This window comes from Netta rufina (genome assembly GCF_964035555.1).
Source record: "Netta rufina genome assembly, chromosome: 4".
NCBI lineage: Eukaryota > Metazoa > Chordata > Aves > Anseriformes > Anatidae > Netta > Netta rufina.
This window is the reverse complement of record NC_140127.1, coordinates 64392949-64411138: the sequence shown is the minus strand read 5'-3', so window position 1 is coordinate 64411138 and position 18190 is coordinate 64392949. Positions and strand designations below refer to the sequence as shown.

The following is an 18190-nucleotide window of genomic DNA, read 5'->3' as shown; positions in this document are numbered from 1 at the left end:
CATTTCTGTCCTAGTTTAGTTTTTAATTTCAAAGTCCTTGTACTTTATTCAGCATTTTAAATACTTTTTCTATAAGCTATTCCAGTGTATCTTCTAACTTGTTTTATTATCTCTGAATATATTGCTGAGAACAGACCTGCAAGAACAAGGAGGTAGATTGTATGACCCAGAAAGTCTTTCGTTTTTATAACTTATGATTCCATGATAATTGTGCTGTAGTCTGCAGTGTCACCTGATGTATTGTTAGATGCTATCTGTTTACTGCAATAGTAAGCTGATTGTTTTTTCCAGTAAAATACTGGCAAATACATAAAAAACTGCAGCATTATGCAACTACTCTACCAAAAGTCTCTTAAAATCTGTCACTTTATGTTCAGTCCACTGTCGATTTTGAGATTTCTATCACAGTTTCCAGCTCTTTCATTTGTGTTCTCATCTGCTATTTTTCACAAAGAATTATTTTGACTGATAGCTTTTCATTTCTGTTGCTACTGAAGAGATAAGTTACTCCAAAGTTCCTGTGAAGACTTTTTTTTTCAATGCTGAAAGTCCTTATTAAATATAGACTTTACAAAATTGTGATTTGCGGTCTTTACACACACACATACATACACACACACACTTGATTTTCTTCTAATGAATGTCTTAAGACAACATGAGAAATGGTAAGTATAATGGAAATGCTTATTTGGAGTAATACTGCATTAATTTTTTTAGGTGCAAACTTTACAGCATATTAAAATGTTTTAGTTTAGGATGTAACAGTACTTTGCTGAATCAGTAAACAGAAATAGGATCTATTTAGATGCAGGATTTCTAAACCCAGGAATATTTTAGTGCAACTATGAGGTACTGTATAACTATGATATGTTGAATTAAAGCTTCAGTCTTAATGGAACATACAGTATAATATAATACAATAATAATAAGCTACTTTAAAAAAAAAAAGTTATGTTCATGCTTTTAATGCAAATGCATTTTTGGGAAAGAAATTGTTCAAAAGAAAAGTTAAACTACTTTTATGAAATACTCTTAAATATTTCAGTCACAAGATCAGAACATGAATATAGTCTCAGGTTAGTCAAAAAATGGAAGATGAATTTAGGCTTTAGAGCATTCTAATTTTAAGTCAACATCACCTTGGCCTGAGGAATAGTTCCCTGGACTTCTGTGTTGAGAACCTTCCTTTGACAAAATAGGAACTTTTTGAGTGATTTAAACTTAAAATATAATCCATGTTGTTCAGACTGATAAAAGGTTTTTTTACAAATAATAGGTCAAACCACTTGGTGATGGGGCAGATGACATATATGAGTTTATAATACAGTAGCTTGGTGTGCTAAGTGCTGAGAAACAGCACAGGGAGGCTTTACAGGAAGTCTTTGTCTTGATTACAGCCCTAACAGCCCTAAATTCAGGGTTTGTATTGTCTGAAGTGGTAGAATAATTCCGTACATAAGAAGTTTGCTCAAATTTGTATTTTTATATTTTTTTATTCCAAATGTGTTTCCTTTTGAAAATGATGTTTTACAGTCAAGGAAGTACTGTACTTAGAATTTAAGGTATACTCATGGATATTTTAAACATTCTGAGCAGCTCAGTCCTATGTGAGATGAATAACTGATTTATGCACAATGTAAAGAATGATGATCACGGTTCTGTAAAGTATTCTTGTGCATGTCTTTTAAATTTTGTCTGTATTACTGAACAGCAAACGGCTTTCATTGTTTTTTTTTGTTTGTTTGTTTGTTTTTTGTTGTTGGTTTTGTTTTGTTTTGCTGTTTGTTCATTTGTTTGTTTTTTCTTTTAACAGGCATCTTCTAAGTTTGCCCCTTTCACTATCCGAAGAGGAATTGCTTAAAATGAGACAAGAGTTCCACTGCTGCTTTTCTCAGGTGGACAGCAGCTTGGCTCTGCCCAAGATAAGAGCAAGAACTTTGCTTCAGGCTTTTGAGCTGGAGCAAAGGGATGTGGAGCTGCTGAAGGTTGATCAAAATTTGGCAACGACCAATAAACAGGTAGGCACAATGTGGGGTTGGTGTGGGGATGCATGCATCCACAGTTGTTGGCCTGATCTGCAGATGAAGTCCATGGCTTCTCCATAGAGATGACAGTGATGTGTGCTTCGTCAGTGTGTGGATCAGTGAACCTTAAAGATAACAGTTTAAGCAGCAGTCAGATATGCTTCCTTCACGTACACCTGCATAGATCTACTGCTTGTGTGTCCTCCAGCCTTGCCAAGATGAAGGCATCTGTATAAAGAAATGGTTGAGTGACCAAAAGGGGACGCATATCTGAGGAGAGTCTACTGAAATGTCAAAAACTGGAGAGATGATAAACCTGATTCTGAATATCAGGGACAAGTTATGTCCTTTACAGCCCGAACTGAGATTTCGCTTGCAAACCTTCTACTTCACTAAATTTGGCACTAAAGTAGGGAAGGACATTGTTGCCTCTCGGCAATAATACGGGCTTGATTTCAGATTAGTCTTTCCAAAATAATTGGACGTGTACAGAGGTGGTTTTATTTTGTTTATTTTAAATCTAGATAATAAGATGATCTAGATAATCTAATAAGTAAATTTAGAGAGGCTTTCCCAACAAGAAATATCCATCAAATTTAGCACTGTTTTTTTGTTTGTTTGTTTGTTTGTTTGTTTGTATTTTTTTTTGTTTTGTTTTTAATAACACTGCGAAGGGTGTTAAATTCCTTTTGTAAGATGCAAAATCTTTGGAACTTTGGAATCATAAATTGTTTTATATTCTTAAACAGGAGAAAGAAAATTGTTTCCTGTACAATGTTTCTGATACCATTGTAAAAGGAGTACTTTCCCTTGCTTTGTTTTGCTTCAGTTACATTTTCTAAATGTGTAAACTAACTTGGGATAATTATATTAGGAAGTAGGCTTGTTCAAAACCTTAATAATTTCTGAATTACTTAAGAAGGAAAATGACTTTGCAATAGCCTTATAGTTGAACAAGTGTTATCATTTCCCTGAGAGTTCATTATACTTAGTTGATATTCTTGTAAAGATATATAAAGGTCAAGAATAATATGATTACATGAAGTGGTGCCTATTAATAATACCAGGTTCATTTGTGATTCATATACTGTGTCTCTAAAACAATGCAGTTCTTGAATTAATTTTCTTCGTTCATTTTTAACTGTGCTGAGGAAACTGTGTATCAGTTAATGTCTTTCATTGTCACTACTAAAGATTGTATAAAGCCAACTTTATAGCAGTTTTCATGGAAAGGGTGAGTGAGTGAAATTTAAATGAAATGAATGAAATTTTAAAAATGAGTGTCCAGTTCTATCTGAATGTCTGAAAGGAATCATCAGAATGAATGCACAGCACATGCATTTCAGAAATATTTTCTCAGTGAAATTTGTCCTTTTCAAGTGTTTCATTAATTGGTCAATCTGCCCAAAATAGTAAGTTATAATCTTAATGTTACCATATCCATCTACCTCTTACAAATAATGCCTTTTTTGCTCATCTTACCACAGCAGCATTCTAAAATGAAAAAATCAGGATCCAGGAGTAGAAATAAAATAGATATTCTGAAGAAATCTTTACAGGACAAAATTTTAATTTATGAAGACTCAGTGAAAGATGCAAATGTGAATAAGGTAAACGTAAGATTTTCCTTTTCTGGGGTCAGAACCTATATTTTAAGTAATTAATTAATAACAGTTCTCAGTCATGAATAAAATCCAGATAAAGAAGGCATGAGGTGCAGTGGCATGATTTATCTTTTTACTCATACCTGCATTTGTCAAGATGAATTTAAAGATTGATAGTTTTGACTGTTTAAGTTTTTGCACCTTAGTTACAGAACTGCTTTCATGTCTCACTCTTTTTTTCCTTTGGTGGTTCTGGGGCTTGGTATATGCATGATTGCAAGATTCCCCTAGGTACTCTGGGTTTCTTAGCACACCTTTCAAATTATAGAATCATAGAACAGTGGATTGTGCTTCACTGCTGAAAAAAATTTTATTCATGAGCCTTATTAATGCTTCTCAAAATGCAGAAACAGGTTCTTAGATTCCAGTATGTTTTGGGTAGTTTTATACTGAGTTTATTTGTACACAACTCATTGAAGGGGAGCCTTGATTCTCGTTGGTAGCTTTTAAAAGGGTCCTAATCCCAATCTATTGTTAATCTTTGAGGACTGGAAGGGCCAGTGTCAATATGGGGTTTTGGAGGTTTTTTTCTTCTCTGCCAGTAGACTTTCCATGAGATATTCAACTTCTTTAACCTCTCTCTACTTCATTTTCCCATTTGTGAAATATAAGTAATATTACTTCTTTGTATCTGAGGTATATTACAGTGACAACAGACATAAGTAGTGCTCAGCTACATAAGCACTAGGCAGAACAAGTGTCATTGGATGTTGAAATCAGCAGAATCATAGAATCATTAAGGTTGGAAAGGACCTCCAAGATCATCTGGCCCAAACATCTCCCTACCACCAATATCACCCACTAAACCATGTCCCTAAGCACCAGGTCCAACCTTTCCTTAAACACCTTTCCTTAATCACAGATGGTGATTCCACCACTTCCCCGGGGAAACCATTCCAATGGCAGGTAAAAAATAATTTCACAAATGACTGCAATACCAATTTTATTATAAATTTGGAAGAAATTTTGTACACCTGTTTCTTGTACTTTTTGTACCTGGATCCCAAGGAATGGGTCAATATGTTTATTCAGAAATAATTTTACTTTTATGTGAGATTAGCATATTGTTGTTATTGGTTGCAGATGGTAAAAGCAAAGGTTTGTCTAGTCCAACATCCAGTCTTTGAAACTGAGAGCAGATGCTTAGGCAAGAAGGCAAAGAGTGGCCAAGTGCGTTCTACCAGTCTTTAATAATTTAACAGCTCTTATCCAAGGATCTAATTCATAACTGGAGACATTTGTACTTTTGGTTTCAATTCCTAATACCATGATCTCCAAAATCTCCTTTCATTTTTTATTTATTTATTTATTTATTTTTACTATTACTTAAAAAGACAATTGAGTATATGTCCTTCTCTTAGGCATTTGTTTTGATAACACATTTGGTGTGATCATTGACTTAAACTTTTGTTAGAATCTTGTTTTAAAATTGGAAAGTTAGCTTCTCTAAGCCTCATTGTTTTAGTTTTACATGCACCATCTGGCATACCTGTCGTTGTTTTAATTGTACAACTGCATATTAGTTGTAAAAAGCCAAATGCTTTGGGCTTTTCCCCATAAGGAAACTAAACTATTGTTAAGGAAACTCATTAGTTCTCGCATTATCATTAGAACAAAGAAGTACTGCAATAAACATTATGTTGATCACAGAAGAAAAGTTTTTTTTCTGCCTTTTGCAGTCTGTTGCCTCATTCCTCATTTAGAATCATATGCTTCTAAATTTTGCATTAATGTAAACACTTCTATCATCTAACTCAGAATTAACTATCTGATTTTTCACAGTCAATTCACAGCGGAGAAATGAAAAAAAAAAAAAAAAAACACAACAATGGAGCAATGTTCTGCTTTATTTCTCCTGTGTTCACTGCTGCTTTTCTCATGCAGTGTTCACGTAGTGTCGTGGGTTCTTGCAGCCTACAGGATAGCTATAAACTTTTTTCTAGCCAATGCTTGTGAAAACAGCAGTGGGATATATTGTTTGGAAATCCTATAAAACAGACATGCCAGAGAAGAAGTTGTAGACAGGATGTAGTGAGCTGAGAGGCCATGGAAGAAGGTTTAAGTCCTAGTCTTATAGTATGCAGACTGTCTAATTCCTCTGTGTTTCATAGCTGTGTTGAGGTGTCCCGTGCACTTGGCATGTCGATGTAGCAGTTCTTTTCTGAAAAACCATTTACAAAAGATAGTGGTAAAACACATTGTTTCTTCTGTTTACCCTTCTGGGCTAAAAAAAAATATATATATATCAATAGTAATAGACATACATGAGACAAGTCTTTGGAATTACAGGTAATGAAATACATTTTCAGGGCAAGTCAGTGGGAACTTAAGAACTGAGACCTTAAAAGATCAAATAGTCAGATAGTAAGGCTCTGAAAATTGCTAATTGCTTTTGAGAGCTTTATCCTCTGTCTCAAAGGACAGAGGTATAACAAAGATCAGCAGTATAATCATTAATTCATATGCCATTCAAAACAAAAACTTGAGTCTTAGTGCAGAAGTTTGTCTTGTGCACAGGCTTTCAAAGGAAGATTTTGTTTAAAAATTTACCTTGGGACTGATGTGTGGAATAGTCTTGGCTTCCAGGCCTTTGTCTTGTGTCGATGACTCATAAGAATATCTTGAAATAACATTTTGGATTTTGGAAATCAGCTTGTTTTGACGAGATAAAACAATGAAACAACAACAAACAAACTCCAGTCTGTCTTGTCTGTCTTCTGCAATCTAATTCAAAGTCATGATCCGTAGAATGTTCTGCAGTTTTTGATTTCATTTGATTTCCAATTGGTATTGCTAGAATACAATATGGGCCTCTGAATGCTTATGAGCTGTTGGACTGTGAGGTTAGATGGCGAATGTTAAAGTTACTAGCTTTTCAGTAAAAAGCATTACACAGAGAAGAAAAGGTCTCAAATTCATTTCACTTGTTTCTCACCTGCCTGAAAAGAATATAGAAGATATATACATAAAAGTAATATTAATATTGAATATTTCCTACTGAAAACTGGAATGTAGAACAAGCAATGGATATTTCTGTATCTGGCCTAAAGCACAAGTCATCTACTTCATTATTTATTTATTTATTTATTTATTTATTTATTTATTTATTTATTTTTATGAGCACTTGGAGGCATCTCAGCTCTTTTTTCATAACTCCAAATTTTGGCCATCACTTTTGCTTTTCACTGGAGATCTCTGCCTCCAGTGCTAAAAAATAACAATTTTAATTTTTAGAATTTTGTTTTACTCTATTTCCAGTGTGATCTCTGAGCTGAAATTTCTTTCAAACCCAAAAATCCAATATGCTTGTTACGCATATGCTTTCTTAATTTTTAATGTCATACGCCTATGTTTTTCAAAATCGATTCTTTAGATAACAGTAATATTGAAAGACAACGTCTGTCTTTTAAGATGGAGACTTGTTAAAAATAACAATAAAATTATATGGTATCTTACTCTTGAGTTGTACTTGGCTTAATTCACATTACTCGAAAATACTTCATGATGGTAACCTTCCTTCCCTTGTGTTCAAGGACATTCCAGATGATATAATGGAGACTTTGGAGAATATCACATGAACATACCACAAGCATATTTGGTTGCAAATCACATTGTAAATTTAACTCCATTTACTGGGTAATAGAATTTGGATGAAACACAATCTCTCTTGGCAAGTTTCTTATCATATAATTTTCTTATAATTTCCAGAGAAAATTCTTGGGCATCATATTACATGTTTATTGTCTCAGGGATCTAAAAGCTTGGTGACAGTCTCCATAAATGCTGCTTTAAGGTTAACTGTGAATAGAGTCAAAGATATATAATTCCGATTAGCATGAATAGAATACAAAGCTAACGTGAATAGAAAGCTAATAAGGTATTAATGATTTGAGTATGTATCATATTTCTTTATTTTTGCTGATACGCTGAAGGGCCAAATAAGATCTTGTGCCAATGCAAGTCATATAGTGTCTAAAGACTATATAGTTCGCCTTCAGTGTTATTGTTTGCACTTGATGGTCAACTACTTTATAATTCTCTTTCCTATAAGTGGTGTGACTCACCAGTGCCACAGGGTGTATGTTGACAAGTGCCTGCTAAGCTTTACCCTCCATCTCTCCCTGGGGCCTTCCTTCAGAACAAGCGTCAGGGCCTGCTGCCTGGGCAAAGACGGGCCTGCTGGAGCATCTCCTTAAGCTGGGCTTCTTGGTTACTATTGTGAATTTCGGGCATCTCAAATATTTTAATGAAGGGATAAGGCTAAGAGTATGTTTAGTGGTACAACACAGTGCTACTTATGCTAGTAAAATGTTGTAACTAACCAGATAATTTTAAAGAAATTTTGTTTGAGGTTATGGAATTTATTGTGTAAAAACTCTGTGATGCCATGTAGCAGAGTATCTCAGAGGACTATAAACACAATGCTAGCCTTTCTAATAAACATACAGATCTATTTATTACTCCTATTTTCTAGACAGGTAGAACTGTAGAGAGATTAAGGCTGCACATATAGGATGCCTCAGGATCCATGCTAAGATACCTACCATGTAGATATCTGAATTAAATAGGAACATCCCTCTCTTCCTGTTTGTTAAGAGAGGGGCCAAACTGGATGGGATACCTTTCCATAGTATGCAAATGGGAGTACCTGCTCTGAGTGACAGTAACTTAATTGAAACATCTTTAAAAGGTTTTGAGATGCCTCCTCTGATGGCTGTGGTCCTTCCATTCTGTCACAGGGAGCGGTTCCTTGAGCATTTATGTTAAATAAGCATTTTCTTAAGTTTCCAATATTATTTCTGAAAACTTTTTTACATGCTGTGAAACTTCTCAGATGTTTTTTAGGAGCAGAAGAAAATTTAGAGATGGAGTGAGAGAAACCCTGCACTCAGTTACCCAGCACTGTCATAGTTGCGCTGTTTCTGTGCTTAGATTCTGGATTCAAAATCCAGTGCGTAGTGCAGCACTTGATTGATGTAAATTCTAAGTAATGGAGTTGCAGCTCTCATGCTTGTGTATGCTCGCTCTGTCTTCCCTCTCTTACAATAAAAATTCTGGGCCTGCATGGATAGGTAACACAGCGAGAGAGAATAAAACTAAGTTGAAAATTATTTGATGTCTTTGAGGATTCACTTACCCAAATGTTTATATGTGCAGTGTAGTCTCACCTAGACATCCACACTTACATATCAGTAGAAAGATTTTTTTTTTTAGGGTATGACACACACACCAAAAAATACCTTCTCCCTTTTCTGTAAACGGAGCTTAGAGTGACAAGCTCGGATGGAAGCATCCAAAGAGGGTAATCGCAGCTGGCCACTGACCACATTGTCCTGCAGAAAAACAGATTCGGGGCAATTTCACTGTCCGTGAATGTCAGTGGCAGAGTATGGAGGGCTTATCAATACCACTGCATCTGATTCTGTGCTTGGGAATGCGATTTGCCTTTTACCCTTGGGTTTTTTCTGTGTTTATCCTTTTGGATATCTGGTATTGAGTTAAAGCAAGTTGATTTTATCTTTTTTTCTTTTTTTTTTTTTTTTTTTAACTAATTGGAAAAGTGTATTTTGTCTTTCTCTTTAGTCGCTCTTGTATGTAAGCAGAGATTTGTTTGTGTTATTAATTTTTACCTTTGTTATATTAAAAATTAATATAGACCCTGTATTCCAGGTTAGTATTATTAGAGTTACCTGTACACTCCTCCCCACCTTAAAAAAAAAAAAAAAAAAAAAAAAACAAACTGATCTAATTGGTATCTCACCTTCCTGCAATATTTTGTGATCATTTGTATACAGTAAAAGCTTGGAATTGAATGTTTAAAAACACTTTTTTTTTTTTTTTTAACAATGTATCTCGTTATAAGATAACAGCTTTGATTTCTTTGCTGCTTTAATCCAGCTTGTTAATTGCAGAGTAGTAAAATCATGAGCATTCACGTAAGGTTTTAAGGTTTTATGTTAATCTAGTTATCTTTTGCGTTTCATTATTTTTTAGGTTAATTACGAGTTGCTGCTTGAGAAAGACTGTCAGCTGCGTGATCTGGAAAATAAACTTGGAGAGTATATTGCTTCTTTACAGTTTCAAAAGACTGTTAAAAAAATCAAAATGTTGGAGCTATATACTGCTATCATAAGTGTACAAGCTTTGCTCTTTGAACAACTAAGCATGTCAAAAACCCTGTCAAAATTGGAATGTATTCAGATTTTGGAAACCCATAATCCAGTAAGTAATGAAGTTGTGAGAAAGAAAAACTCCTGTTAGGAGACAGCAGCTGAGACAGTAGCTTATTTGACTTTGATTTAGTTGCACTGGTTTGCAATTCCTCATGGTCTGGTCTTGAGTTTCTGTGTTTATGTGCACTCTACTGTTCTAAATAAAAGAAATAAAGTAAAGGAAAATGTTAGTGCCAGAGAAGATTATATATTGTGGTTATTTATTTTTGTTACAGTACCATCCAGAGATATACAGTCAGAAAGAGCAGTATTTTGATGACTAGTTAAATTTTGTTGATCACAAGAAAGAATATTGGGAAGAGATAGTGTCATGATTTGTCATGAATGTGTTACAATTTTTTTGACAATATAATGCTAGCCATACAGGAAAATCCATAAATACACAATATACTTAAATCATGGAGCTTTTAAAGTTATATATATATATATATATATATATATATATATATATATATATATATATATATATATATATACACAAATACACACACACATATATATATATATTATTTTTTTTAATGTATGAATTTACTTACCTGTTTGTCTTCCTCCAAGCATACTCACATTGTTTCTATACTAGAAACTTCAGAAAGACCTCTTCGCTTCATTGTATTTATTACACACGTTACATGTATGTGACAGTTTGCTGTTCCTTTTTTAATACTTCAGTATTCCGTATTCATAAGGATGGGTTTTGTCTGCTATTTGTGACCATCAGAGTGAGGCTTGGGAGAGCATTGGAGTTGAACAAACAAAATGATTTTTTAAGAGCAAAATCTCTTTGCTAGAGGGCATCATTAGAAAGCTATTACTATGAAAACTCCTGCTTAAATTTTAATGCTCTCATCTCTACAGAGCTTCTCTTAAAATGGCAGTTAGTATGCTTATACCCTTCCATTTAAAAATAAATAAATAAATCATTAAAGCTGTAGAGAACTGAGAAACTTCTGCATAGACAGAGTATTAAAATATTTTAATCTGGGTTTATTGCCTTTAACGCAGGAATTATAAGAGGTCCCAAAGAAAAGATTGGGCTTTGTCCCATCCTCTGCAAAGAGGTTGCTTTTAGCTTCTCTGTCCTTGAAGAAATGGCAAAAAAAGTATTGAAGGAAAGACTGAAAACAGAATAACTAACACTGGATTCTTTATCCAGTGTGCAGGAACTGAGGAAAGCCTTATTTGGGAAAAAATATATTTTAGGTATTGTTGGTTTACAGAAACTATCTCTTGGTAATCAAACCTTTGTCTCTTACTGTGTTTTATTTCTGCTCCTTTGTTCCACTACCTGGCAAATACTAACATCTGTTACTTTAAAACAAATACATCAGATTACACAGGATTCCCTAATGCTTAACTACATCAGTGATAGTTTTACCAATCAGTGAAACAAAACACATCTGGTTATATGTGAATTTGCTTCATGCTCTTAGAGATAGCATGTTAATACTATTTTTTGGTGTTAGGAGAGTAGATCTGAGCTCCAGTGTCACATCTTGCTGACAGGGGAGCAGACACTTACTTAGATACGCCATACTTCAATGAATTTATAGTGTGAATACAGCTGATGAGGTAGAAGAATAGTTAGATAAAAAATTCAGTATTTTTTCCAAGCTACAGTTTGGGAAGAAAGGTGCTCAGGTATTTAGTAAGCAACTTGTTTGAGGTCAGACAAGAATGACATTGGAAGACTGGAATATGAACCCTTTCTTCTGATGTCTACTTTGATTCTTTGTTCAAAGAGGTCTTTGGCATGAGAAATCCAGCCCACTTAAAACTTCAGGTTTAAACCTTTTATTTTTAGACCATTGTATTTGAATCCTAATTTTATTACACAATTTAGTGTACTATTGTGAATTTATTGAATTACTGTCTTTGAACTTCATATCTTTTTGATACTAGCCATTGATGCAATGTAACTAAAACTAGTTTTGTGGAGTTTCTCAAGCTGTTTCAGTGCCTTTATATAGTTCATAGACTAATTCCGATGGTGCCATTCTTTTGCTTGGATCTCAGGCTTGCTGGTAGTCTTCTTTCTAGATGTCCTCTACATAGGAAGGTTTCAGAGAGTAGCAGCCTTTAACACAGTGAAAATTGGCTTATATCTTTAGGCATTGTTCTCATATATTCACATCATGCAAGTCATGTTTACTGAAGGCATTCAACGAATTGCAAAGTGTAATGACTGCACGTGGCTGGGTAGAATGAGAAAATGAAGAAACTAATCTTTTTGTTTCACTCCAACTGGAAATTGTTCTTGTAAGATAATTTGTTACTTCAAGATTGTGTTTTCAACCTCTAGGAGATTGAAGAACTTGACAGGAAGCTGGAGTATGAAATGTTGCATAAAGAGTCAGCCCAGCAGCAACAACATCTAATGAATAAGCAGAGGTGGACATCGGATGGATTGGGGTTTTCATGTGAAGCTGTAGAAATGAATGCAGACAGACAGGTGACGGTTCTGCTAAGACAGGCCATGAATAAATGCAACCAGTTTATAAATCTGCACCAGCAAAGGTGAGTGCTTTGGTCTCAGGTATTGCAAACTCACTGCACTCATTACAGACTTTTAAGATATCACAGAGAAACAGTAGACAAAACGTTCTGCTGTGCTAGGGAGGGACTGTGGCCCAGAGCATAACTGAGAAGTCTCAGGAGCACTGAAATAAGAGAGAGTTGCGTTTGGATGACAATGTTCTTCATGACAGTTGCCATATCTTGATGGAGCCAGTGAAAACATAACAATACTTCCTAGCAGCAAGGGGAAAAAGAATTCTAATCCTGTTCTTTATCTCCCAAGAAGATGACTAAAGATGTCAATGAAACCTGCTCAGCTGGGGTCAGAGGAAGTACCTGAGACAATAAAATTGAATTTTCATCTCCACTGTAGACTGAATTCCCTGTTGTACAGTTATTTTTGATGTCGTATATAAGTAAAGGTATCAGTGGAAAAGTGAGTACCCTTAAGTAAAGATATCAGTAGGAAAAAAAATGCCTCTTGGGAGGAATGTAGAAATACCTGTCTTGTATGAAGGCCACCCAGCAAAAATAGGTGATAATGTACAAAATTACAAAATACTAGGTTACATTTATTAGAGTTACAGGAGTCAGAAATTACATTTCCACTTGTATTACACAGTATTAAAAAACTACCACATATCAAGTTTCATGTAAAATTCTTAGAGGGTGTTTTCCATTACAAAGAGGGTTTCCCTTGAACCCATTGCTTTATTAAAATAGCTTAGATAGACTTTGAATGCAGCTGTAACACTCTTAAGTCTGTTGTAAGTCTGAAAGGGCTGGAGCTCTCATTGATGCAGATTAATGTCTGTCGTAGAGGAGCAAACAGGTTACTGGCTTGGGAATACTACAGGATACAGCTGTGTCAGTCAGGCCTTTAGAGGAGTGACAGCTGTTTTTTACTGTTTACTTCTAAACATAATGGAAGAAATGAATCTTGTGCTTTTCCCAGATAACATTATAATGGATTCATAATTTGGTCTAGAAAGAAAAAAAAATCATCAGTAATGAGGAAGCTAACAGTTTACTGTCATTTCAGAAACAAAAAGGTCCACAGTTTGCTGAGAAGTGTGATGAAAATGACATGATGGGGAGACAGGTTGAATGACAGTTCTTTGGAGCAATTTCAGATTTGTATTATGTGCAAGAACGTGGCCTCAAATTCTGCTCTGATTTTGTGTTGTGGTTTAGGGGAGAAGAGAGGAGGAGAAACTGACTTGTTTTGGAAGTTACACTGCTCAGCCAACTTGGCTGACAGAGTTTTGCCTCCTGAATGGATGACTTTCAGTTATTGTTTCCTATGATACAGTCATTGCACCTGAGAAGATTTCAATGTTAATTCTGTCTTTCACTTCAGCTTGAGAGATGAGCAGTGGAATTGCATGGTGCTTGAAGATCTCCTGGAAAATATAGAAATGGATGCATTTTTGGCACTTTATAGTCAGGTAAGCATGAAATTGAACAAGGCTTCCAGGTTTATATTACAGCTGTATCAGCAGATCAGCTTTTCTTCTTTTTTGGGAACTGTTGCAGATATATTTGGACCCAGTTCTGCTAATAGTCACTACCAGTTCTGGTGTTCGCAGCATATATTACCGTTGACTTCAATTAATTCTGACCTACTTTTCAGCCTTTTTAATTTTACTAAGTTATACTACTTCTTCTTCACTTATAAATCCTCTCCGGCAGTTGTCCTACTGCATTTCATTCTGTGGAGAGAACTAAATTGCTTGAGTTTATGACAGACAGATTTACAGACAAATTACTATTTGATTTCCACGTGTTAAGACAGGTTCAGTTTAGGTTTCAGTCTTTCATGTGAGAAATGAATAGCACTGATTGTGTTACAAAACTAAATGACAAAAGCACTGCTAGTTAAATTTTCTGGTGTCATTACTCATACTATTTTCAGAAAGAACATCTCTTCTTCATTGGTCATAATTTATTATTTGTTGACTGCCTGTCAGTGCCACAAAGGGCATTAAAAGTGAATCACTGTTGCTTCTAAATTTTATTTGTAGGTAAGTAACTAACATCAGGGTAAAAAAAAAAAAAAAACAAACTATAGATTCTACAGCTTTTCCCATCTAGGTGTCTTATCTTTCAAGGACAGTTGCAGTTGCAGCCACCTGTGTCACAAATTGGGAACTTCATATTCCAGCGAGCCAAGGAGGAACAACTTAGACTAAGGGGGTGTCAGCTTTTCCTGCGTCTCAGGTTTGCTTTCTACGCAGGTTTCTGAACTCTTTTATCTTCTGTTGAGTTAGATGTCTGCTTGAGATCAGCTTGGAGTGGGACTCCTGTATATTATATTTTAATTAGCAGATTCACTTGGTAGGTCACACATGCTTTCAGACCCTTACTCTGATTTGGGCAAGGAACTTGCAGCGAGGTCTCCTAAAGCTCACAAGAGTTTGATATTCACTTCAGTCTGTCTGTCATGGGGACACGTGGAATCTTCGCGTTAGCCTCACTGGAAGAGACTCGACTCACCTGGCAGCCTGATGGTTAAGGTGCTGTCCTGGAATCTCACTTTGGGTGAGACATAGTGGGCTATCTCACATTGTGATAATGAATTACATTAGAGTGGAATTCAAACCTGGTCTTGTGCTTTCCAGGTTTCCTATTCTCTGGGCATAATAATATAAGCAACAAAAATCCATTCTGACATGTTTTTCAAAGTGTAGCATTTGAAGGTGTTGCTGGCAAGGTCACAACCAGCATTAACAGCTTTCTACTTTTAAATCCAAGCTATGTGTTTCCATATATTATTATTATTTATATATATTATTATTATTTATATATTATTATATATATATTTATATATATTATATATATTATATATATTATATATATATTACATATATATTTATATATATTATTATATATAATATATATTATATATTATTATATATATTATTATTATTTATATATTATATTATTTATATTAATGTTGTTTTCCTCTTCAATTTTTATGTTGCAACCCTTTTTTTTTTTTTTTTTCAAACTGTCTTGCTACCATATTCACCTTGACAATTTGGCATATGGTAAACAGATACGGCTGTCAGCAACTGCTGAATTCTACTCCAGCCTTAAACTCCATCTCATTATGTTTCCTGCCCCCATGGCTGCTACATGCAGAGCTCCTGAAAAAAACTTTCTGCTATCTGCCTTTGTAGGATGTTTACGTGGTTATTCACCAAACAGTGAGTTTTAATCTGATTATTTCTTTACAGCTTTAAATTTTACATGTATTCATTTATGTTCCATTAAAATAACTTGTGTACTGCTGATGAGGCAGTCACCAAGAATTTTCAGTTATGCATTAAGTTGTGGAACAGTAACATGGGCAGCAACAGTTATAACACTTTTCAGAGGTGATATTAAATGGAGACTTCCTTTGTCTGTTTGTAATTGTAGTTTGTGTAACACATGAAAATTTCAGAACATGTTTCTAGGTGAAAAGAGGATAGATCTTTTGTCCTGTTCAACCTTTCATTTTTTATTTTTTTAAATTTGGTAAAACGGGTAAGGTGCTAACAGGCTTCTATGAATATTTTGCTGAAACATACAATGCTTCAGATACTTGTTGAATATCGTAAATGTAAGATAAGAAATAAATTATTTTCAGCAGCAGTGGAAAATAAACATCAAAACACTTACAAAAATTGAAAATGCTTTGAAAGGTCCTTTGGGATTTGCTCGTCTTTCCCTATACTGCTGTAGTTTAAGTCATAGGTCTTGGTGGACCAGTCTTGTAGATTCTTTTATCCTTTTTTTTTTTTTTTTTTCCTAGTCCATTATAATTTTATCTGACAAAACATTTTGCATCCAGAAATGCTGACTGGTATGTAGGCTTTAAACAGCACAGACCAGCTCTTCCAGATTAACACTACTGAGACTGTTATCATAGTGTAATTTCAGTGCTCTTAAATCTGCTTTTGCTTTGTAATTTTGGACTAATTGAAGGAATGGCTGGGACCTTGTACAATGTTCATTTAGCTATTTCCTACTCTGGTGAAAACACTCAGCACTAAGTGGGAATTCTTAAAAAAGAACATGAACACTGCATTAATCTTGTACTCTGGTTCTTAGCTTGCCATACCCCTGGGCATAGAAGGGTAGGAAGAACTTGCATATAACAAGCCAGCTACTCAGCAGAAGAGTTCTTATCTTGCAAAGGATGATGTGAAATGGCTTTCTGCTGCTTATGAGTTAGCTGTGTGTGATAGAGCCTCAACATTTACCTCTCTCATGAAGGCATTAATTCAAGATGTGTGCCATATTACAGATGAATTCAGATGAATCATCATATTCAGATGAATGCTGAAGCAGCAGTGTAGGACTTAGTAGAAGGGACACCGAGAAGAGAAGAAAACCAGTGGCTGAGTGCTACTGCTTCTGACTTTGAATCATTTCAAGAGAAATCCTTTCCCAACAGACCTTCACCTTTCTCTTAGCATTTCAGTTCAAACATAGTGCTCTTTTGCTTTTGGAATTATTGATCATATTTATCGTTTAACTGCCCAGTACTTATTGTTACTGTAAGCTAGTGTCTGTTCTAGAAGTTTTTTAAGTGACACTTCTTGTGCTACATTCCCAAAGATCTTACATCTTGGCTTAGGGAAAACTGAATCTTGCTTCTCTACAGCATAGGTAAACCATGTTGATTATGTTGCTGACAATTTAATTGTCTTCTTATGATGACTGTTGGGTTTCTAATCCTTTGGCAAAGATGTATCATGAAACAGCTTCTGAACAGCATGGTAGTCATTCTGCAAGTTCAGAAATTAAAATAATTGTTGTGCAGATTTCAGATGCATGCAAACAGTATGTCGTAATTTTCACAGTGCCCAGTCCCTTTAGCACCCTAGCAGGTGAGCAATGACCTTGATAACTATAATTTTTATATCTTGAAGAAAGAAGGAGGTTTATGAGCATTGTTGTCAACTCATTACAGTTTAAAAACTGGACACACTGTTCAGTGTATACTTGGGGGACTGTGCTGTATGTTTTGTGCATAAGATTCCCTGAAGAAATTTTTAGTGTATGGAAATATGTATTAGATACACCATAGTGGGCTTTTTTTTGTATTTACATTTAGTCATATGAAAGGTAGTCCAGAGATACTTTGGGACAAAGGAAGCTCATGAAATTCTGTAAAACCTATGCAGATAGCCCCTTCAGATACACAAAAATGAATTCTGTTCACAGCAATTTTCATAATATAATAACTCCAACTGTAATTCCAAACTTCAGTAGTCTTATTTGAACTGTAAAGAAGTACACAGTTACTAGAATAGGAGTTTATTAATTTATTAAGGCTCACAGTGTCATATGTTCCTTCTTTGGGATATGCTTATCCTGTGTGTCGATATGAGAATTGATTTTTAAATCTTTTTTCCTTGTTTTCTTACAATTTATAGGCACATTAAGACACATATTAAGAAACTATGGTATTGTACCTCTGTATTTTACACTTATTCTTTTCTTTATAGAGGATTTTCCCCTTTCGACTAGTTTTTAGAACTGCATTTAGCCTTCTTGGAAAACCAGATAAGTTTCACTTTCCTACATTTTGTCTTGTAGCTTACATCCCTATGGAAGCAGATCTAGGTCGATAAGAGATTTGCTAGAATGATATTGAGTTCAGGATTATAAGCCTCTCGGTGAGAAGTTACTTTTAAATGAGCATATAGCTATAGCCCCAGGTACACTAGTTGATTTTTAGAGAAGACAAATGATGGAGACA

General features: G+C 34.8%; 1 protein-coding gene across 1 annotated transcript in view; it reads left to right on the top strand.

The window, feature by feature from the left end:
- EVC2 (EvC ciliary complex subunit 2) overlaps positions 1-18190 on the top strand; it is a gene marked incomplete at both ends in the record, with an annotated part of 68094 nt that overhangs the window by 45621 nt on the left and 4283 nt on the right. The window contains 5 exons of the mRNA XM_084286538.1: positions 1818-2018; positions 3512-3634; positions 9683-9910; positions 12221-12435; positions 13796-13883. Coding sequence (XP_084142664.1) covers positions 1818-2018; positions 3512-3634; positions 9683-9910; positions 12221-12435; positions 13796-13883 — 855 coding nt within the window. The remainder of the gene's footprint in view (positions 1-1817; positions 2019-3511; positions 3635-9682; positions 9911-12220; positions 12436-13795; positions 13884-18190) is intronic.